Source organism: Phascolarctos cinereus, unplaced genomic scaffold (assembly GCF_003287225.1).
Source record: "Phascolarctos cinereus isolate Bilbo 61053 unplaced genomic scaffold, phaCin_HiC Scaffold_7;HRSCAF=346, whole genome shotgun sequence".
Taxonomy (NCBI): Eukaryota; Metazoa; Chordata; class Mammalia; order Diprotodontia; family Phascolarctidae; genus Phascolarctos; species Phascolarctos cinereus.
Genome location: NW_027556180.1, coordinates 188604897 through 188627631, shown reverse-complemented (window position 1 = coordinate 188627631; position 22735 = coordinate 188604897). Strand labels below are relative to the sequence as shown.

The 22735-nt window shown below is 35.3% G+C and overlaps 1 protein-coding gene across 1 annotated transcript in view; it reads left to right on the top strand.

Moving 5' to 3' along the window:
• Positions 1–20634, top strand: part of GBE1 (1,4-alpha-glucan branching enzyme 1) — a 279718-nt gene extending 259084 nt beyond the window's left edge. The window contains 2 exon segments of the mRNA XM_078147433.1: positions 11840–11955; positions 18640–20634. Coding sequence (XP_078003559.1) covers positions 11840–11955; positions 18640–18661 — 138 coding nt within the window. The 3' untranslated portion in view covers positions 18662–20634.
• Positions 20635–22735: the final 2101 nt, after the last annotated feature.

The following is a 22735-nucleotide window of genomic DNA, read 5'->3' as shown; positions in this document are numbered from 1 at the left end:
TCCTCTCTCACCACTTAATTTTATTCCCCAGATATCACCCCTTCATCTTCAACTCGCCCTGTGCCCTCTATCTATCTGTCTATCTATATATACATATACATATAATTTTTTTCCTTCCAACTACCCTAATACTGTCAAAGGTCTCATGAGTCACAAATACCATCTTTCTATGCAAGAATGTAAACAGTTCAGCCTTAATAAGTCCCTTATGATTTCTCTTTCATGTTTACCTCTTCATGTTTCTCTTGAGTGTTGTATTTGAAAGTCAGATATTCTATTCAGCTCTGGTCTTTTCATCAAGAATGCTGGAAAGTCCTCTATTTCACTGAATATCCAATTTTTCCTTGAAGGATTATACTCAGTTTTGCTGGGTAGATGATTCTTCGTTGTAATCCTATCCCCTTTGACCTCTGGAATATCATATTCCAAGCCCTCTGGTCCCTTAGTGTAGAAGCTGCTAAATCTTGTGTTATCCTGATTATGTTTCCACGATACTTGAATTGTTTTTTTCTGGCTGCTTGCAATATTTTCTCCTTGACCTGGAACTCTGGAATTTGGCTACAATGTCCCTAGGAGTTTTCCTTTGGGGATCTCTTTCAGGAGGTGATTGGTGGAATCTTTCAATTCCAATTTTACCCTCTGGTTCTAAAATATAAGAGCAGTTTTCCTTGATATTTTTTGAAAGATGATGTCTAGGCTCTTTTTTTGATCAGGGCTTTCAGATAGTTTAATAACTTTTAAATTATCTTTCCTGGATCTATTTTCTAGGTCAGTTGTTTTTCCAGTGAGATATTTTACATTGTTTTCTCTTTTTTTCATTCTTTGGTTTTGTTTTACAATGTCTTGATTTCTCATAAAGTCACTAGCTTCCATTTGCTCCCTTCTAATTTGTAAGGAAGTATTTTCTTCAGTAAGCTTTTGGACTTCCTTTCCATTTAGCCAATTTTGCTTTTTAAGGCATTCTTCTCCTCATTGGCTGCACTAAGACTGGGGCTGGGACCACGCTTCTCTCACTGCAATATCTGACAGACCTTTCCTACTGACCTTCTAAGTTGTCTTTGCTTTTTGTGGGTTGAAAAGTCTGGAAATTGCTGTAGCTGCCTGTGATTCAGTTCCCTGAGGCCTGTTTTGCCTGTATGCTCATGCTGAACTTTCTTTCCCTCCCAGGCACAATACACATTTCCAGTCCACCATCCAGGTTGTTGGACTGGAAATTTATTTCACTCTGAATTTCTGTGGGTTCTGCTGCTTTAGAGTTTGTTTATTAGAGCCATTTTTTACAGGTATTTGGAGGGGTTTGGGGGAGAGCTCAAGAGAGTCTCTGCTTTTACTCTGCCATCTTGGCTGCCTCCTCCTGCATCATTTCTTACACAACAATAGTATTCCATCACATTCATGAACTCTAACTTATTCAGCCATTCCCTAATTAATGGCACCCTCTCAGTTTCCAGTTCTTTGCTACCACAAAAAGAGCTTTCCTTTTCTTACCCTTAAAGATAATTACACAGAAAATATGTAGTGAAGTCATCAAACCTTTTACTTAACAATTTTCTTTGCATTTGTTCTGTATTTATTTTTCCTCCTAAGGTTTCCTTCCCATCCTAAGAAATTACCACAATCATGTCGATATATGAGTAGAATGCATGAAGGATTCAGCCCTGAGCCATGGACATTACCAAACTGCATCAGTTTTCTGGTGTATACCCTCTTTCATAGAAGAGGTCCAGGATTCTTGCTCAGTTCTCAAGTTTTTATCCTTTCATTAATTTTTTGTAGTTAGCTGCTTTTCTCATTAAGCCTCCCAAAACATCTCCTTCCCACATCTTCTCAACTGAGAGTCTTGCGTCATAGTTTACTGAAATAATGAGGCCATTTGCCTCATTTTTCTTTCTTTTCACATTTCCTTTTTACTCTAGTTTTTGATGAAGAGTTAGTTCTTCTTTTCAAAAGTAATCCCTCTACATTCACCCTTAGTCCCAATTTTTCCAATTTTCTCCATAAAATTGCCTGCAGTATCATCTCCCCTCCCTTCTCTAATTTTTAGTCTCTTCCTTATCTACAGGTTCTTTCTGTTTGCAGCAAAAAGGAACAGGAGGAGAAGATAGTTAATAGTGTTATATGCTGAGGAGTGATCAAGAAAGATTAGGGTTGACAAATAGGCCTTAGATATAAAAATTAAGAAATAATTAGCAACTTGGGAGAGAGTTAGTTTCACTTGAATGATGAGGTTAGAAGCCAAATTATACCATGAGAGGCTTTCTCCAAGAAGTTTAGCTGCTGGGATCTAATGCAGGTTTTTAGAGATGGGGGAAATATGAACACATTACCTAGGTTTTTATGACGTTCTTCACTCTTGGTTCAACTCCTACCTCTCTGACCACCCTGTCTCATTTGGTGGATCTTCGTCCATGTCTTGGAACTAAATGTGAGTGTCCAATGAGGCTGTGTCTTGAATCCTCCTTTCTATTTTTCTTTGTTTTGTCTCACTTGGTATTCTTATCAGTTCCCATGGGTTCAATTATTCTCTTTATGCTGATGGTTTCTAGATTTTTATGCCTGGCCCTCGTCTCTCTCCTTACCTCTAGCTCCACATTAACGATGTCTGTTGGACATTTTGAATTGGACACGCACGAGCATCTCAGCCTCAGCACATCCAAAACAGAATTCCTTGTCCTTCCCCAAAATCGATGCCTCTTCCATATGTCCATATTACTGTTAAGGGCAGAATCATGCTCCCTTCAGTGTCATCCTGGATTCTTCACTCTTCCTCACCACATAAATCCCATCAGTTTACAGATTCCATCATTTCTACTGCCACATCATCTCTCATATATATCCCCTTCTCTCCATTCATCCTAGTGTAGGCACTCATCTGGGCTATTCTAGTCACCTTCTAATTAATCTTCCTGCCTTAAGATCCTCCCCATTCCAAACCATCTTCCATATCAGTGCCAAAGTGATTTTCCTTCTCTCTCTCTCTCTCTCTCTCTCTCTCTCTCTCTCTCTCTCTCTCTCTCTCTCTCTCTCTCTCTCTCTCTCTCTCTCTCCCCTTGTAATTTTTTTTTCTATCACCATATATACTCATCAGACTGAGTGTGACTCAATGGCTCCATGTTTCATCTGGAATCAAATATAAGCTCATCCATTTGAAACTTAAAGCTCTTCATAACCTATCCTATTTTTCCAGCCATCATACACTCCTCTAAGTTCAGTCATATTGGCCTACTTACTCACTCAGATGTGCCATTCCGTCTTTCTTTCATGCCTTTTCTTTGCCCTCCCTCTTTCCAGTGCTCTTTCTTCTCCCCTTTGTCTCTAAGAATCCCTGGCTTCCTTCAAGACTAAGCTTAATATATGAGGCCTTTCCTAGTTCCCTTAGCTTCTAGTGCCATCCCCTTTATTTTCCATCTATTTTGTGTGCATATTGAATCCCCCTATTTATAAGTATGTTGTCTTGAAGGCAGGTTCTATTTTTGGTTTTTTCTCTGTATTCCCAGGGCTTCACAGAGTTCCTGTCACAGAGTAAGCACTTAATAAGTGCTTATTGACTCAAGGCACCAGGCCTCTAAGAGCTTCTCATTTTCTGAGAACTGACTGTTCTAGATTTAAATGCATACAGACCTAAATGCCTTTCTTCCCTTTCCTTCTACTTATATTATAATGGGATAATTGATACTGGCATCTCTTCCTTCTTTCATTGTATCCATATTTGAGTCAATAAAAGTGTATTTTAAAGAATTATTTATAAAATAATATACAAATTTAGAAATTATATACCAAAGTAAGATAATTAGATGTGAGAATAAAAAGAAATAGTTCCAGAGAAGGTAATATTTAATAACCTTCCTAAACTGTCCTGTCTGGCTATTTTTCTTTAGGGCTGTCATGGCAATCATGATTTTTTATCAGCTGGGAGTATCCCTTTCCATCTGATCCTACAGATAAGAAAACTCAGCCTGTCCCATCCTTCTCTCATTAAAGTGGTGTCAGTCCATCTGAGTTCTATAGATGGACTTATTCAGTCATCTTAAAATGCTGGCCAGGCTCACTTTTCAGCCAATCAGCTTTGTGATTGATTTCGATTTTACCCATCTACTACTGCTGTGTGAAAGGCACATGATACAAAGGAGCCAAGTACGTGGTCCTCCCTCAGGAATTTAACTGATGGATATATTCAACCCCTGTCTGATTCCCTCTTTTAAGACCACCACTGCTCCTTCAAGAAGAAAGGAGTGTTGGGGCAGGTAGATGGTGCAGTGGGTGAAGCTCTGGCCTTGTGGTCAGGAGGATCTGAGTTCAAATCTGGTCTCAGACACTTGACACTTACTAGCTGTGTGATCCTGGGCAAGTCACTTAACCCCAAATGCCTCACGGAAAAACAAACAAACAAAAAAACAACAAGAAGAAAGGGGTATCTCAGCACCCCCACCACAATCCCCAGTGCTGTTTTCCTGGAAAGAAAGAGATTTGTTTACCACCATAGAACATCAACATTTTCCATCTAATAATCCCTCCAAAGAAATAGAAAATCAATAAATTCTTTTCATCACCTCAAAAATCAGAATTTTAGTTTAACCAACTTGATTATTGTTTAATCATTTTTTAAAACTTATTATTACTTGCTTTGAAATCTGAGTTTTACCTTACAATAGTTATTAAGCTTCATCAAGTAAAATAAAATGTTGTCTCAAATGATATAAATGATAGTACTTCTTACATCAAAATTGTTATTCTTTGAGCAAGCACTTTATCAAGAGGCTGAGCAAACACAGCAGCTTTTGAAGCATTTGAAGAGCCATTGAATTTAAAAGACTTCATGCCTACTCTTCTCTTTAATCTTGCAGAACATGGAGTTTCCATGTAGATCATCAAATACTGCTACAAACATATCATTTACTCAGACCTGTTAATAGATGTAGTGAATGTTTAGGAGTCTTCTGAATTTTCAGAAATGTAAATCATAACATTTTAAAAAGATATCCAGTTTGATATCACTTAACTTGATCTCTTTTCTTTTTAATCACTATAAAGAAGCTTCTCTTGTTTTTCCTTTCTTCTGTTTTACCCAAAATAAGCAGGTTAAAATTTAAAGCCAAATTTATTCATCACCTTCTAGTTCTGAAGAAGTACCACCTCTTACATGATACTTTTCCTGATCCCCTAGGTCCCCTAATTTACTTTCTGTGTATTATTATAGGCATTCATATTTTATTTTTCCCCAATTACATGTTAAAACATTTTAAAAAACATTTTTCTAAGATTTTGAGTTCTAAATTCTATCCCTCCCTTTTTTACTTCCTCCCTGCCTGGAATGGTAAGAAATTTGATATAGCTTATACACGTGCAATCATGTAAAACATTTCCGTATTAATAATTTTGTACAAGAAGACTTGAACAGAAAAAAGAAAGAAAGAAAAAAATAGCATGCTTCAGTCTGTCTTTACAGTTATCAGCTCTTTTTCTGGAAGCAGATAGTGTGCTTCATCATGAGTCCTTTGGGATTGTCTTAGATCATTATATTGCAGAGATTAGCTAAGTTATTCACAGTTCTTCATCATAATTGTTGTTACCGTATACAGTGTTCTGGTTCTGCTCACTTCACTTTGCATCAGTTCATGTAAGTCTTTCCAGGTTTTTCTGAAGTCATCCTACGTGCCATTTCCTTTACAGCGCAATAATATTCCATTACAATCATATCCCACGGCCTGTTTAGCGTTCCTTAATTGATGGACATCCTCTTGATTTCTAATTCTTAGCCACCACAAAAAGAATTGCTGTAAATATTTCTGTCCAAATAGGTCCTTTCCTCCCCTCCTCTCTTTATTTTTTGATGTCTTTGGGATATTGCTGTGATATTGCTGGATCAAAGGGGTCACAGTTTTATACCACTTTGGGCATAGTTCTAAATCACTCTCCAGAAGGGTTGCACCACCAATAATGCACTAGTGTCCCAGTTTTTCAATGTCCCCTCTAACAGTTATCATTTTCCTTTTTTGTCATATTTGCCACTTTGATAGGGGTGAGGAGGTATCTCAGAGTTGTTTTAATTTGCATTTCTCTCATCCATAGTGATTTAGAGAATTTTTTCAGATGACTATAGACATCTTTGATTTCTTCTCCTGAAAACTGCCTTTTCATATCCAAATGACCATTTATCATTTGGGGAATGACTTGTATTTTTGTGAATTTAACTCAATTCTCTATATATTTGAGAAATGAAACTTTCATCAGAGATACTTGTTGGAAATTTTTTTTCCCCAATTTTCTGCTTTCCTTTTAATTTTGGCTGCACTGGTTTTGTTTCCACAAAAACTTTTAATTTTATATAATCAAAATTATTTTATATTTTGTAATGCTCTGTATATTTGTTTGGAACTAAATTCTTCGCTTATCCATAGATCTGACAGGTAAACTATTTTATGCTCTCCTAATTTGCTTATGGTATCATACCTTACGTGTAAATCATGTACCCATTTTGACCTTATCTTGGTATTTGATGTGAGGTGTTGATCTTATACCTAGTTTCTTCCATACTGTTTTCCAGTTTTCTCAGCAGTATTTGTCAGATAGTGAGTTCTAATCCTAGAAGCTGAGTTCTTTGGGTCTGTCAAATACTAAGTTACTATCATCATTTACTGCTGTGTCTTGTGTACCTAATCTATTCTACTGATCCACCCATCTGTTTCTTTGAGATTTGTTCTATGAAGCTTGGATTCAGTCAAAGGGCTGCACTTGAGGAACTAGAGGACCACACATGGCCTCAAGGCTGCAGGTTCCCCACCCCTGGTTCTATACATTGTTTCTATCATACTGTTTTCTAGTTTTCCCATCAGGTTTTGTCAGATAATGAGTTTTTGTTACAAAAGCCTGGGTCTTTGGGTTAATTTTATACTAGATTACTATGGTCAGTTACTGTAATGTAATTTGTACCTAATCTATTCCACTGATCCACCTTTTGGTTTCTTAGCCAGTACCAGATTGTTTTGATAATTACTGCTTTATGATACAGTATGATATCTGGTATGGCTAGACCAGCCCCTTTCACATCTTTTTGTTGATTCCCTTGATATCCTTGAACTTTTCTTCTTCAGATGAATTTTATTTTGTAGCTCTATAAAAATAATTTTTGATAGTTTGGTATGGCACTGAATAAATAGATTAATTTAGGTAGAATTGTCATTTTTTTATTACATTGGCTCAGCCTACCCATGAATAATTGATTTTTTTTCCAGTTGTTTAGATCTGACTCTATTTGTGTGAAAAGTGTTTTATAAGTTGTATTCATATAATTCCTGGATTTGTCTTGGAAGGTAGAGCCCAAGTATTTTATATTGGCTACAGTTATTTTAAATTGAATTTCTCTTTCTATCTCTTGCTGCTTAATTTTGTTGATAATATATAGAAATACTGATGATTTATGTGGGTTTATTTTGCATTCTGTACCAATTGTATTTTTTTAAGGAGTTATTTTCTTCTGTGAATTTTTTGCATATCTTTTTCCCTGCATTCTTTTTTTTATGATTCTCTTGCATTACTCTCATTTCTTTTCCCAATTTTTCCTCTACTTCTGTAATTTGCTTTTTAAAATCCTTTTTAAGCTCTTTCAGGAGTTCTTTTTCCTTCTAAGACCAAACTACATTTTTCTGTGAAGTTTCACCTGTAGCCATTTTGACACTGTTGCCCTCTTCCAAGTTTGTGCCTTGATTCTTCCTGTCACCATAGTAACTTTCTATAGTCAAGTTCTTTTTTGCTATTTTTTTCTCCGTGTTTTGTGACTTGGTATTTTTATGTTAGACTATCATCCTGCACTGACCCAAGCTTCTTGTGCTGGGGTGCGGGGTCTTGGCTGCAGGATTTCATTGGGCTTCAGGGCCTAGCTACTGACTTGACCTGGGGGTGCGGCCTTGCTGCTGTGTTGCTATGGAAACAGGTCCTCTTTGTCGGCTGGCCCTAGGGGAAAGGTCTTGTTGCTGGCATGCCCCAGAGTCAGGGGTCTTGCTTCTGTGTTGCTATGGAAACAGAGCCTCTCTGATGGCAGGCTTTGGGGGAGGGATCTCTCAGATGGATTCAGGAGAATGGTCTATCCCCAGCGGCAGGGCCTCACTACTGGTCAGCAGTGGGGGGAGACCAGTCTGGTGGCCTGTGCTGGGGCTGGGGCTGTGGGAGAGTGGAACCTTGCTGTGCTGCAGTGTGTATAGGGAACTGCTTGGCCTACAGCAGTGCAGGGTCTTGTTCATGGCTTGCCTCAGCCTTGGAGACTTGGTACAGGTGCTCTGCTATAAATCTGGCTGATGCTGCAGGTGACCTTGCTCTGCTCCCACCCCAGTGAGAAAGACCTTTCCTATTGTGCTGATGAGCTGCTGCTCGGCTCCTAAATCCATTCTGGGATGGTTCTTAAGTTATTTGCAGGGGGATTTAGGAGGGCTCCAAGAGGGTTCCTTCCTCATTCCGTTCTCTTGGCACCAGAAGTTCTGTATACCTATGTTTTCTCTCTCTCTCTCTCTCTCTCTCTCTCTCTCTCTCTCTCTCTCTCTCTCTCTCTCTCTCTCTCTCTCCCTCTCACACACACACACACACACACACGCACACACACACACACACACACACACGTTCATATTGTTTGAGGTCAGGGACCATTTAATTTTTGTCTTTGTATCTCCATGGACTATTACAGTTCCTTACACAAAGTAGTTGTTTAATAAACGTGCTGATTGATTTATAGCAGAAATAGATAGCATTTCACAATAATAGAGATTCATATGCTACCAGAAGAAACTGGGTTGGGAGAGGAAGTGTATATAACATAAATTTAAGTCCTTGTGCTTATTTTTCCGCTCTAGGCCACTCTACTTTTGATTACCTCATCTTTCTTCCATTCCTCTCCTTTTTCAGTCTCTTCTTTATCTTGCCTTTCCACTCAACACTTGTTACTCCTCATACTTCCCTACTCCATCCCACCTATTAACTTCTTTTGTATCATAGACCCTAGATATCATGGAGGAGAAGGGAAGGATGACATGATCTGACCTGGTCTTTAGGGCAAATTACTTTGGTCGCTTTGTGGAGGATGGATTGGATTGAGAGAGACTAAATAGGAGGTTATTGCAATAGTCCAGGAACAGCAAAGGAAACTTTTGGGAGAGGTGTTATGGACATAGAAATAACAAGATTTGGTAACTGATGGTTTGAGTGAGAGTGAGGTGTCAAGCCAATCAGTAAACTTTTATTAAGAGCCCACTTATTTATCAGTCACAAGGTTGTGAATCTGGGTGACTGGAAGAATGATTATGCCCACAGTGGTAATAAGAATGTTTGGGGGGCAACCAGAGCACCAGCCCTGGAGTCAGGAGGACCTGAGTTCAAATCTGGCCTCAGACACATAACACTTACTAGCTATGTGACTCTGGGTAAGTCACATAACCCAAATTGCCTTGCCAAAAAAAAAAAAAGTTTGAAAGAGCAGTAGATTTGGGAAGAAAGACTCCTGCTACTCCTGTCACAAACACCTAAACCTGACATAGAGGATCCAATTAAATTCAGCAAACATTTATTAAGCATGTTATATGCCAGGTACTTTGCTAAGTGCGGGGTGTACAAATGAGAAAAAGAAAGATGATTCCCTCTCTCAAAGAGCTTACATCGTAGGGGAGGAAGACAACACATAAGATTATCATTTGAGAATCAGTTTTGTCAATCAGCTTTACCACCATTAAGGTGGTGCAGTAATAGTAGTACATAGCATTCCCCCTGCCCCTCAAAGTCTGGGTATACACTTCTAGAAGTACATAAAGAGTCCAGGGAAAAGTGAACTCAAACTTAAGAGAGCACATGTGGCAAATAGTTAACTCACGATTCTTGGGTTTGTTGACAGTTCTTTTCTCCCATTCATTGAATGGTCAGGAAGTCCTCATTGAGCAGTGTAGTTTCTTTTCTGACTTCTTGTAAAGCTTTCAATCTATGTCCAGTCTCCCCTTAGCTCCCAATATAGTTCATCTCAGGACAACTCTAGGACATTGATGGGAAAATAAGAAATCTAAAATCCCCCAGATACTTTGGGGCTCAAAAAAGTCCTCCTCTAGCTAAATCAGTCAGTAGGAGAGGGCAGAGGGGAGACACAAGAGTTAAGCTGAGCCCTTTCCTTCCCCCTGCCCCCACTCTGATCTGTTCCTTTTTTTTAGGAGTTTTACTTGGAATACCACCTTTGCTCCAATTTCTGATATTCTCCCATTTCAGTTATCACTTCTTTTATGGAAGACCCAGAGAAAATGATGAAATACCTCAGCAACCTGGAACAGACTTTCTGTTATGACATAATAAAATAGCTGTCCAAGACTTTTCACACTTAGTCTAAAGCCCATGATTGATGGAGCTTTTTAAGACTTTCAGTGGGGAAGAATTTGAGTAAATAAATCAGCCCTACCCTTACACTGACTTGTCCTTTATGACTATGTTAAAAAATGTATTTATTTTCTGAGGCTAATTCCAGTAATCTCCTAGCTAATCCCTGTTTTTCAGTATTCACAAATACTGTAGTTTTATGGATACTGAAAACCCTATCATTCCATAAGAGGTTTGATGGAAGTAGCTTATGAAGTGGAGGAGTAGGGAACAGAAGTGAAATTCTTGTTTTCATGGCTCCTTTCATTCATTCAGGCATGCTTTACTCACTGTGTTTCCATTTGAAAAAAAAAATAGCTACACATATCTACACCTCTGCTTCAGGGAACCATATAGCATCATTTAATGACAACAGAGGATGATCAGTTCTGAGCCATCTTTTAATAGCTTTCATGTTCTCTGATTTCAGTTCATTAGTCATTGTCGTTATCAATCTGATTCACAGTTGACTTCAATAAAGCTACTTCAAGATAACTTCTATATGATTGGCTTTTCTTTTCCTTTAGCTATAGGAAGATAATCTGGGTGTGCCCAGAACTTAGCATACTAGATGTGAAAGGGAGTGGCTTTTTTAAGGTCATTTTATGTACATATATTTATGATTATATATTTAGAGTGAGAAAGAACCTAATAGATCATCTAAAACAGCTCCATCATTTTACAAATGAGGAAACTGAGGCCCAGAAAAGTTATCACTTGGGCATGGTTATATAGGAAAGCCAAGATTCAAACTTAAATTCTCTGATTTCAGATTTAGTGCTTTTTCTACAATGTTTGATTATCTTTGTTTATATTAAGAAAATAAAAACATGTCCCTAACAGGTACTTTAACAAAGAAGATGTATAAATTGCAATTTTAATTTGTTGTTTTTGTGTTTGAGTACATTCTTAGCAGTTTTGAATGTAACAAATGTGCATCAGTACCTGTTACAAAGAGTGGGTATATACAATATAGCTATTGAATTCTTTGGGAAATCAAATTATAACATGTTCTAAAATAGTAGTACCAGAAAGTGGTAGACTGTAAGCTCTTTGAGCGCAAGGGAATATTTTTTTTTGTCTTTTTATCTTCCAACCCTAATAAAGTTTGCATAATATTATTAAGAATAATAATAGTTCACATTAATATAGAATCTAAAAATTACAAAATACTTTATGTATATTATTTCATTTGATCTTCACATCAGCCTTGTATAAGGCATCTACCACAGGTATTTTATCTATATGAGAAAAATGAGGTTGAAAGGAGTTAACTTGTACATGGTTACTCAACTAGTTTCAGAAGTGGTTTTGAATTAAGTTCTTGCTTCCAAGTCAATATCCACTATGCCACACTGTTTCAGAAGAATGGAGAAAATATGAACTATGATGTGTATTTTAATAAAATTTTATGAGATCTTGTTAAAATAAAACAATTTAAATTCCTTAATACATTATAAATTCAAAATTGTTCTGGATACTGATGAAGAGAAATATGGAGGACATCAGAGAGTGGACCATAATACAGATTTCATTTCTGAGTATTTTGAACATAATGGCTGTCCCTGTTCTCTTTTGGTAAGTATTTTTATAAAAAAAAATTTCTTTCTGTCTTTAGAAGTTTCTTGAATCTTTAAGGTGATGTTGATATTGGTCATAACAATAAAAGTCTATACTTTTTACATTTAACAAATTAAAATTTTAATCCAGTTCTGGCATATTTCCTTAACATGAAGAACCTAAGAAGTAAAGTATTAAATCATGTGAATGAGTTCTATTTTATATTGCTGTCCTTGTCATTTGTAATCACAAATCAGTCCTTGTCCTCTTGCTTTAAACTTATTTGGCCCTGATGTTCCATACAATATAAATAGGAGTTTCCTATAAAAATGTTTATGCTAGTACTATTTTTCTTTGTAAAATGTGAAATCACTTGTAAAAATGTTTATTATATGAGCAGTTTTTAAGTGTCTGCATAGACTTTCTTTCCCCTGTTTTGTTCCACAATTTCCCAGAACTACCTTTTTCCAGGGGGTATTTCAAGTGTTCTGTGGTTTGGGAAGCATTAAAATAATTATGATAAACTTCAGAGATGAAATCAGAGATTTGGGAAATTTCTGCATTTGGAATAATTTGCAATTTCATTTGGAATCTAGTTCTGTACTCAACTCCGTATCTCAGTATTTTCTGTTCCTCTTAGCTGAGTGATGTGATTCATCTTTTTTTTTTTAATTAAGAAGAACACAGATGCTTAGTGGGAAAGCATCTGCTTGTCTTTATTGATTAGACTATGACAGGTCTTGGTTTATAGAGTTATTTCACTTTCATGGTTAATAACAGTGTGGCAGTCTTATAATTTATAAGAATTTAATTTACATGACCCTTTACGATTCCTTAAATCTGATTCACATTACTGAAAGACATGGAACTAAGGCTTCTCAGCAGGAATTAATTGAAAATGGGTATGAAAACTTCACTGACATTCCTATACCTGCTCCACATTCCCTAATTCACCCCAAATTACTAGTGTTGCTAGTATCTCAGAACTCCCTCAAGTTTGTTTCCTGTTGTATTGCAGAGAAAGGTAATCTTGCATAGGCAATAACAATGAAAAAAATGAGATTATTAATGATGAGTGAGGTTGGATTCTGGGGAAAGTATATATGCTATAGGATGTCAAGATGGCAGTCAAAGAAATTCATCAACAAGCTCTGTGCTAGGGGCTGAGAATACAAAGACAAAAATGAAATAACCCCTATTCTCAAAGAGTCTACATTCTGTCAGATCCTGGTTTGACAGAAGCTGTTGGAAATTACACTCAGCTAAAAGTAAAAATAGGACCTGCCTAATAAGGTAACAAAATAGTCACTTTCCTTAGACCTCTTCAGTCTCAAAACCTCAAAAGAAAGGAATTATGGACCAGGTATTGTATAATTACAGCTGACTGTACAAAATAAAAACACAGGATTCCCACACAAGGTAAAAACCACATGGATAACTACTACTCCAGGGAATTTTAATACTTTAATCTCTCATTTAAAGCCCCTCCACTTACAGACTTACAAAGCATCCAAGTTTGGGGACTCCCTGAAATCTATCCAAATTGGAGTTCTTTGGGCTTTTTCTTTTTAAATAATTAATTCTTTTCTCTTTAGGTTTTAATCTCATGAAATCTTACAAAGTACATTAACTGTGTTAGAATTTAACAGGAAGAAAAAGCAATTTATTGACTTAAAAAATGAAAAAGTATTTATTAAGCACTTACTATGTGTAAAATACTCTGTTAAGTGCTAGGGACCCATAGAAAATTAAGAGAGCACTTTCTTTCAAAGAACTCACATTCTTTAGCTGCAAATCAGATGCAAATGTCTCAAAATCCTTAAGATTCAATAGTGAAACAGATGGTAATACTTCTTTAATGTTAATCCATTTCTTATGTTGAACCATCTGAAAGAGCTGGACTTCGGTGGTGAGAACTTAATTTTCTGGATCTTAAGAAGCTATGGCTGCTGAAGAAGTGGAAGCTGCAGCCCTTGCAAAGGCAGCTGCCAGGCAGTGTCTACACAAGTGTTGATTTCCTTGATCATGGCTATAGTTCCCTGGCTGAAAACTAGGCTTATGGTCTGGAGAGCATGCTTTTCTCAAGGCTCTTGAGCTCCAGATCTTGGAATGTCTCTTTGAGAATATGAAGGGAGATAGTAGTCAGATGGTGACAGAACTGAATGAAAATTAAATTATGAAGTCATTCATTCAACAAGAATTTATTAAATAGCTACTGTTCAGTAAGACTGACCAAATTGTCATACGAACTTAGAGACAGAGGTAGAAAGAAATTGGTCACTTTACAAGTAGGAGGAACAGTGTGGAGCTAAGAACCACTCACTTTTCCACGTGTATATATCTAATAGTTTGTGCTGTACAACCTTTTTGTCAGGTGGGAAAGAGAATTCACAGGCATTAGAAACAGGAGTTTTATGATACCAGCCATCCTAGCTATTGTGAATAACTATTTGTATGACCCTAAAGCATATTTTCAGAAAGTATCAGAACATTCTTTGTCCTTATATTAACAAAAGATCTTTGTACTCAGTTAAAACAAAATAAGCAGTTAGCAGCAGTAACAATTTTTCCCTCAGTATTGATTTAACTCATTCAGCGAACGTGGAATGTGCTGCGTCTGAATGCAGCAGCTGGAAAAGAGTGTATATCACATAAGGTTGTGTTACAATAAAAGGTGTACTATATCATAGGGACAAGTAGGACAAAACTGAGCTCTCTTATTTTATTTAGTTCTCTGTGACCATGTGTTGTGTAGGGAATTGCTCATTTAAATTACTAGGCTCCAGATGGGGAAGATCACAGGTGGTAGAGTTGAAATAAGAGAGTACAAATGAACCAAGAAAATATTGAAAAGTCCAAGAAAGTACAATTACTTCTTGCCAGATTTGCTCAAGGAACAGCTAGAAGGAACAATATGGCTTTAGAAATACTTTTCCTCTCATACACAAGATAGTTGAATCCTGTAGTAATGAAATTCATCATTACAGTTTTAGCTATGCTGTGGACCTAATTATATCACTTGAGCAAAACTCATACGGTTTTTATCAGAGTTATGCTGTCAGTAAAGTAGGGGCTGTTTCCTCCTGATGCCAAGCCTTGTAAAGGAATTCTACTGTGTCCATGAAACAGTAGTGAAAAAAGACCAAATGTACCTTTCTACTCCTGTGACATTTATGGCCATTCTAACTAGTATATATTTGCTAAGAATTTAATTTGCAAGTTCAGTAATCCATAGGATCTGCTGAATAAGTTTCAAATCTGTGCTTTCAAAGATAGCAACAAACAGAGCTTGCAGAATTCTTAAAAATAGCCTTCCATGCTGCAGCATCAGCAGGTAAAAGATCTATTTTTTTCCCCCATTGGTCAAAAAATGTGCAGCGAAGGGACCCAGTTTATGTTATATACTCTTACTGAGGTCATATTAGCTATGATCAGAATGTTCTATAGGTTAAAAAAAAAAGTCATGCAGAACTGCTTCTTAATCTTCTTGGGAAAAAAAGTGTTAGTTCTTTTTTAGTACGCTCATTTCTTTGAGCTTCAGTAGCAGTATTATATTGGGAACCAGTGTGCTACGGAGAATTCACCTCTCTTACTTAATACAAACCTAGCATAAGAGCAGAATTGCAGTTTAGAAATGTAAAATCCCTGACGGAAATGGGAACACAGATATATGTGTACAAATTTTTTCTAAGTAAGATAGTTGCTTCGTTGCTGTAGTGAATAAAGTGAGTCCTCTATAATGGAAATTTGAGGAAAGTGATGGGATTGTCATTAATTACTTTGCCATTTAGACTCATTGCCAGTAACCATTTGGTCAGTTAATTATCCCCATTTTATATTTGGGGGCCCTCAAGTAGACTGCAGTACAACTATCTTTTTTGATAAGTTGCTTGGCATAGTTGTTTAATTTTTGTAACTTAGTGTTCAAGTTTTGTGTGTTTCAAAACAAAACAAAACCTAACATTGGAGAATAATTTTTTAACATCCTTTGAAAAGAAAAAAAAAGTAATAATCAAATTCTTTAAAATTTAGTGAGATTGTTTCATATTTCTATCCTCCTTAATATTCTAAATTAGATGGAAGAGTATACATATATAGGAGACAAAATTAGAAGAAGTAAAAATTAGAAGAGTTCGAATAATAATATTAGTATTAGGAATAATATTAGTATAAGGAAAAGTACAATTCATTGAAAATCCAAATTTCTTTTTTTTCAAAATATTAGCAAAATAAAATTTGGCAGAAATGTGTATAGAGTTTCATTAAATTTACTATACTAAAAACCAGGTTGTAATTTTTAGCTTTCTTGAATGGCTCATTTTCAATTTTGACATGGAGCTGGACAGTTACTCCTGGTATTTTTTTAAAAGTTTTCAAATTTTGATAACTTTTTAAAATGCATGACTTTAATTGAAATTTAGGTAGCAATTTTTATGTAACAATTTTAAATGTATGTTTTTCCCAAGTCCTAATGATTTTAGTCCTAATGATTCCAGATATTCAAATCAACTATATTTTCTATTGCCCCTTTCCAAGGACATGTGATGTTAGGAGCTCTATATCACACAAATTTTAGGAGAAAATATTATGTTGTGTAAATATGCTGCAGTGTCATTGAGTGAAAATCAACTGTTGTGTTCAACTTTTTTAAAACTTGTATTAATGGGCGTTTTCTTTTTTTACAATACTTTTTCTGAACTTAAAAGAACAGCAAATAGAATGAGCATTTCCATATACATGGAAAAGAAAAAGAAGATTGTACGTTAAACTTCATATCTCTATTACATACAACTTGAAATTCTTTTAAAGTTTATAAAAAGTTTAACGGTCCTGCTTGTCAGTGCTGCTTTCTGGCCTTGCTACTGTTCTTTTATCTTTATTTTTAAGAGAAAGATGTCTCAGTGGCTCTTTTTTTCATACTTCTAATTTTGTTGCTGATAATTCATCCCTATCTGCCATCCTGCCACCCACTCTACCACCACTGGAAAAAATAAAAGCAAAGCCCTTGTAACAAGTATGTCTAGTCAAACAAAATAAATTTCCTTATTGCCAGTGTCCAAAAATGTATGTCACCCTTTTCTTCGTTTTGAGCCCGTCATCTCTTTGTCCGAAGTGGGTAGCGTTCTTCATTATCAATTCTTTTGAATCAGTTGGGTCAATTTTAGCTGCTTTCTAATTTTCTTCCCCCACCTCCTCCTCCCCAGCTAAATCCACGTTTGCTTTTTATTTTACGTTCTAGTTCCAGATTATGAAAGACTTTTATGCCACCAGGCAAGCTCTCACATGCTGAAATTAGGAGAATATTAGGAAAACCAAAAACTTAGGGCAAAACAAGGGTTTAAATATAAATATTTGTCATAGTGAAGTCAGCATTCTGCTAGTTCTTTCTTGGCTTTACTGTTTGTATTTTAAATAAACATATCTTTACATACCAAGTTATGGAGAGTGCATTGATTGGATTGTGTTTTCCCTCAGTAAGAAAGACCTGGGCTGATATCCTGCCTCTTAAGACATCCTGGCCATTATGATTCTAGGCAGGACTTAGCCTCTCAGTGCCCCCAGGCAGTTCTCTAAGAGTCTTTAAATTGCTGAAGTGTTGCTAATCTGCATTGATAGGCTGTTAAGCGTGCCAATGAAATGACAGATGCAGCCAAAAAAATAATACCACGAATAAAGAATTAAGTAGCATAAAAGTTCATATCACTTGCTAGCTAGGTGGCTCAGTGGATTAAGCACCGAACTTTGAGTCAGAAACACCTGAGTTCAGATGCAGCTTCAGACACTTATTAGCTGTGTGACCCTGGAAAATCACTTTACCCTATTTGCCTCAGTTTCCTCATCTGTAAAATGAGCTCAAGAGGGAAATACCAAAGCACTCCAGTATCTTTGCCAGGAAAACTCCACGTGGGATCGTAAAGGATTGGACACGACTGAAAAACAACAACAAAACCACTTGCTCAGCTACATAAATGTTGTTTTAGCAAAAAATGATAGATAATTTCATATGAAATGCTGGCGTGTTGATTAAAATTTTCTGTCTTTATAAGGCAAATCTCATAAAATATATGTTTGTGACGAATTAGAAAAATGGTTTAAGGCATACCACCTGGAGTTAAAGGTGTGTGCCTCTTAGGATTCCTTTGATTGCATTCATTAAACTCTTACTCTTCAAAGGGAAAAAAAAAGTGAGTATCAAACATTTTCATAAGTAATGCTCTTTAGATGCAAAAGTAGTTGCAAAACATTGCTTTGTCACATTACTTCTGTTTACTGGAGCAAAATAACATCATAGGCCTTAAGCTTTAATTCACAATACAATAATAATACAATTGTGTTTAAACACAATAGTAAGAGTTCTTCATTTTTCACTCTTCTGTCAGTATGCTTGGGTGTTCTCAGGAGTCATAATGCTGACAATTATAAATCATACAGAGCCCTCTAGTGGTAATTGTTTTAAAATGTTCTCTTTAATATTAGGACAAAGACTGGAAAAGTACTGTATACAGTTTAGATTACTCTTGACTCTAAGATTTTAAATATGATTCATAAGGAGTAATTTGCCTTAGGAAAACAGAAGTTTGAGTCATGCCATCAAACTTATTTCTTGAAGTCTGTGGCGTAAAACCCTACTATTTAATGACTTTCATGAAATGTGCTGACAAGATTATAATGCCTTTTTTTCTTACTTCTTTAAAAAATTAGGTATACATTCCAAGCAGAGTGAGTCTTGTGCTTCAAAATATGGATATGCCAAACTGAAGAAGACAGAATTTGACTGCAGTGGATTCAAATCCTTGTTTTATGTTCCTGTATTTAGCATCAGAGAGCTTTTATTTTCTAGGCTTTAAAAAAATGTATGGCAAAAAGATATTGGGAAGTGAATATTGGTATGTACACATGAATATAAAATTTTCTTTTAAAAGCCCTTTTCCAGGGCCATATAAATGACAAGTAGAGAGAAGAAATTAACTTTGCATTTCTGGTGTTCCTATACTATATTTTCAAACCTCTAAGTGGCTAGTATTCTCAGATTATATTTTACGTTTTATAAAAGCAAAATGTACTTTCATCTTTTTTATTTGAGATTTGATGTATTCATTACATGCTATTATCTTTTCTTAATGTAATGAGTATACAGAATTTTTTAAAAATTGAACAAAAAGCAGTCTTAAGTTTCTTTGATATTTGGCAAAGAATGCAGTGAGTGAAAAGGTATCATGCTTGTTATACTGGTGATTTTATAATAATATTAAGGATTTTTTTAAAAAAGGAACATAATAGGCTTTATTTGTAAAGGTAGTTGTGTGTGATTTTAGAATAACATTTTTTTTATTACTCTCATTCACATAGCATTCTTATATCCTCTTCTCTCTCAGTTTTCCCAAACCTTATTATAATAATTGTGACATTTCAGAAAACATTTTGTTTTCCATTAGTAAATATTATCCAAATAATTTCTATCAGATTTGTCTTAATCTATTATTACAGGGAATTAATTTGTAATATATTTTAACATACTTGGTATCAAAATATGTTCATTTGCAGGAAATAATCACAATTTATATGTACCTGTACCTCGCATTTATAGCACAAGTTACTAACAATAGAATTTTGTTAAATGGCTCTTGTGCCCAAGATACTCTTACTGTTATAAAATCAATGATCTTTTTAAAAGATGCTTAATTCATACCTAGTTAAAAAACAAAAGATTGCTGCCGCTTCAGTACTTCAGAATTGGAATTCAAAATTCAGTACTTCAAAAAGGGGCCACAGTGTGACCTATGATGCAAATTTCAACCCCATGGTCTGTATGTCCATGGTTTTCTTAAATATTGCCAATTCTTTGCCTGCCTTGTAAGGTACATTTTAGTAAGGTACATTTTAACCATACATTAGCCTTGTTTGTTTTTGGGTTTTTGTTTTGTCCTGAATCATTTGTAATTTACAGCAGCTATATTGCAATTCTCGTTTTTAGTGCAAAAGACATATAGTACAGTTTGTTTTCTACTAACAAACTTTTACATTAATTATCTTTCATATAATAAGCTTTCTTTTGTAAAGTGTGGAATGACTATGAAAACATAAGGTTTATTTTGGATTTCTGATTCTAATTTTTTTAACTAGGATAATCATTTGAATATATTTGAAGGATTAAGTGGTACTGGGTGATAATTTTGCTGGTGGGAAGCATGAGATGGAAAGTCTTTTGTGATTCATTTCACATTAAAAGGCTTTATGAATATTCTAGCACTGTCGCAATCTGCAGACTATCACTATTAAAGATGAAGACACAGCAAATCATCACTTTGTTAAGTGTTCAGTTTGCATTACCCTTACCTTAGTTTTCATTATGCACAAAAGTGTTACCAAGCCATTTCCATGTCATGGTAACATATTTTAAGATGGAATGTAGAATTGTTATTTGGGATTATTATAGATATGGAATTGTTATTTTGAAAATTATGACAAGGTCAAAATCACCAGTGTAATTACATGCTATATTTTAATTATATTGATTGATTTTGTAAACATATTCTTTAGATTTCACTGGTTTACATTTCAAGGTTCCACAAAATAATGTAAGGTAATTGCCCTTGTCAAGTTTTTGTGATAGAGGAACAATAAATGTATGCTGCTAAGTAGGAACAATAAAAATACATGCAAATAAACAAAATATTAAAGCATTTAAAATAAGAATGTTGTGGTTATTTATCTGTCTTTACTAAAAACCTTTACAATGCATTCTAATGTTCGATTTGTCCAAACGTTTTTTTCTGGATGCTTTTGTGCATCTGAAATCATCTTGTAAAAAATCCTCATTCCTTTTAGTTGCTATACATTTCCAGTAAGCCCAAGAGATAGTGGCATATTCTTACTCTTTCAGCCTTTAATAATGCTTTTCTTTTGCTTATTTTGTTAGTAATAAGTAGCCATGGTGTTATTATCAATAATGATGTCTTAGTGTGATTCTTTTCCAATACGTCTTTTCAAAACAGGATTGTTCTTATAAAAAGATGAATGGTCAAAAAGGCAATACATTGACCTTTATGTTTTCATGAAGAAAAAGAATGTTGATCAGCATGTGAATGCTAATTACAGATTACCATCTCCAAAAAGTAACATTCAAAAATGAATGAAATATGCTTGATCTTCTGTACCTGTTCAGAAAAACAAGGTGCTGGCCTAATTCAGAAAACCTGGTAGTTTATAATAATCATTGTTACAACATTTAATTAAATGTAAATGTTTTCTCCTAAGAATGTTTCCTTCTCTTGATGGCTAAAAGATTTTGGCAGTCCACATTTCCGTTTTTCTCAAATCCTACAAATTTTAGATATTTTTGTTTATATTTGCCCTACTGTTTTTCAATATTATTAACGTATCTATCTTTAACCTAGCATAAATTATATAACCTCTTCTCAAACCCTTAAAAAGAACTATTAACCCATAATCAACTCAGCTTTCAGTAAGAGTAAAGAAACATTTGTTCATATGGGTGTTTTTCTGATCCCCTCTCACCCCTTTAGCAATGACAAGGCAACATGTCACACATCAGGTGTTTATCTAGTGTTATATGATGCTATAGATAAGGCAGCTTCTGACTAGGGTATCTGTTTTTCAAATAATACAGAGGAGAGTACAGGCAGACAGATCTTCTAGGAAGCGATGAGGTACATGTTTTCTTTAGTTCAATTTTCAGCTTTAGGGCAAAGCTCCTTTTCTCTGTATCTAGGCCTAGTGTCCTCAAAGTGGTGATAAAGCAAGCTGAAATGGTTTTCTTATTGTCTTCACTACATGAAGCAACCCAGAGCATATGACATTAAGTAGAAACTGAAACAGTGAATGAGCTTTCCAGCTGAGCAATAGCTAGTAGGGTCATGGTCACCTAGGCTGGTCTGGTTTTTCCTAAGGTCTCACTCCATGCAGGTTAGGTCTTTTTTTTTTTTTTTTGCTTAAAATGTGTTGAAACTATTCTCGCTCTTTATAGCCCTAGGGTAATAATGGTCTAAGTACAAAAACTGGTATAGAAGTAGCACCAAGCTCTTCCCTTGATAGATTATGCTACCAAGATGAATGCAAAGACAGAAAAGCTGCCAATAGAATCAACACTATGTCCTTGCTGAACAATCCTTCTCATGCCATACCCAAGTAAATATCATTTTGTTAACTGTTAGATCATCTTAGTGTCTCATTTGTTCTAGTCCTGTAGCAGAACCAGCAACATGGCCTGACTTGGCTCTGGCCTATAATTCCAGGTAACCCGAAGCTGTATTTCCTTTAGCTTTTCATTAATATGCTACATAGGTATATTTGTTAAAAGTAGTGGATTTCATGAAAACAATTGTTATAAAGTTATAAAATGACAAATCATCAAATGACAGTAAGGAAAATATTTTCATCAATAGGGAGAAAAATGCAATGTCATATTCTTCGTGATGTAATTCATTATTAACAATGTTATGGAATTACAACATATTTAAATAGTTCTAACTGAAACATGCCTTTGAGAAAAAAATCATATGAATTCTTAATGTTTCTTCTTTGTTGTCTTATTAATGGAGATTTATAGCCAAGTGCTATAAAAACAGATTCATACTTCAGGAGAGAATTCATTAATTCGGGGCATAATAGGACTTAAGAATATGTAGTAGTTAGTACAATTTATGTATCTCAAGAGTATAATATTACTGTATAAAGTTTTTAGTATTTAGGGAAGGCTATGAGGACAGAGGAATGCTTTCCTTAGGAAAATGATATTTTTCTGGTTATGGTAATCCTAGGTACTGAAGAATGCATT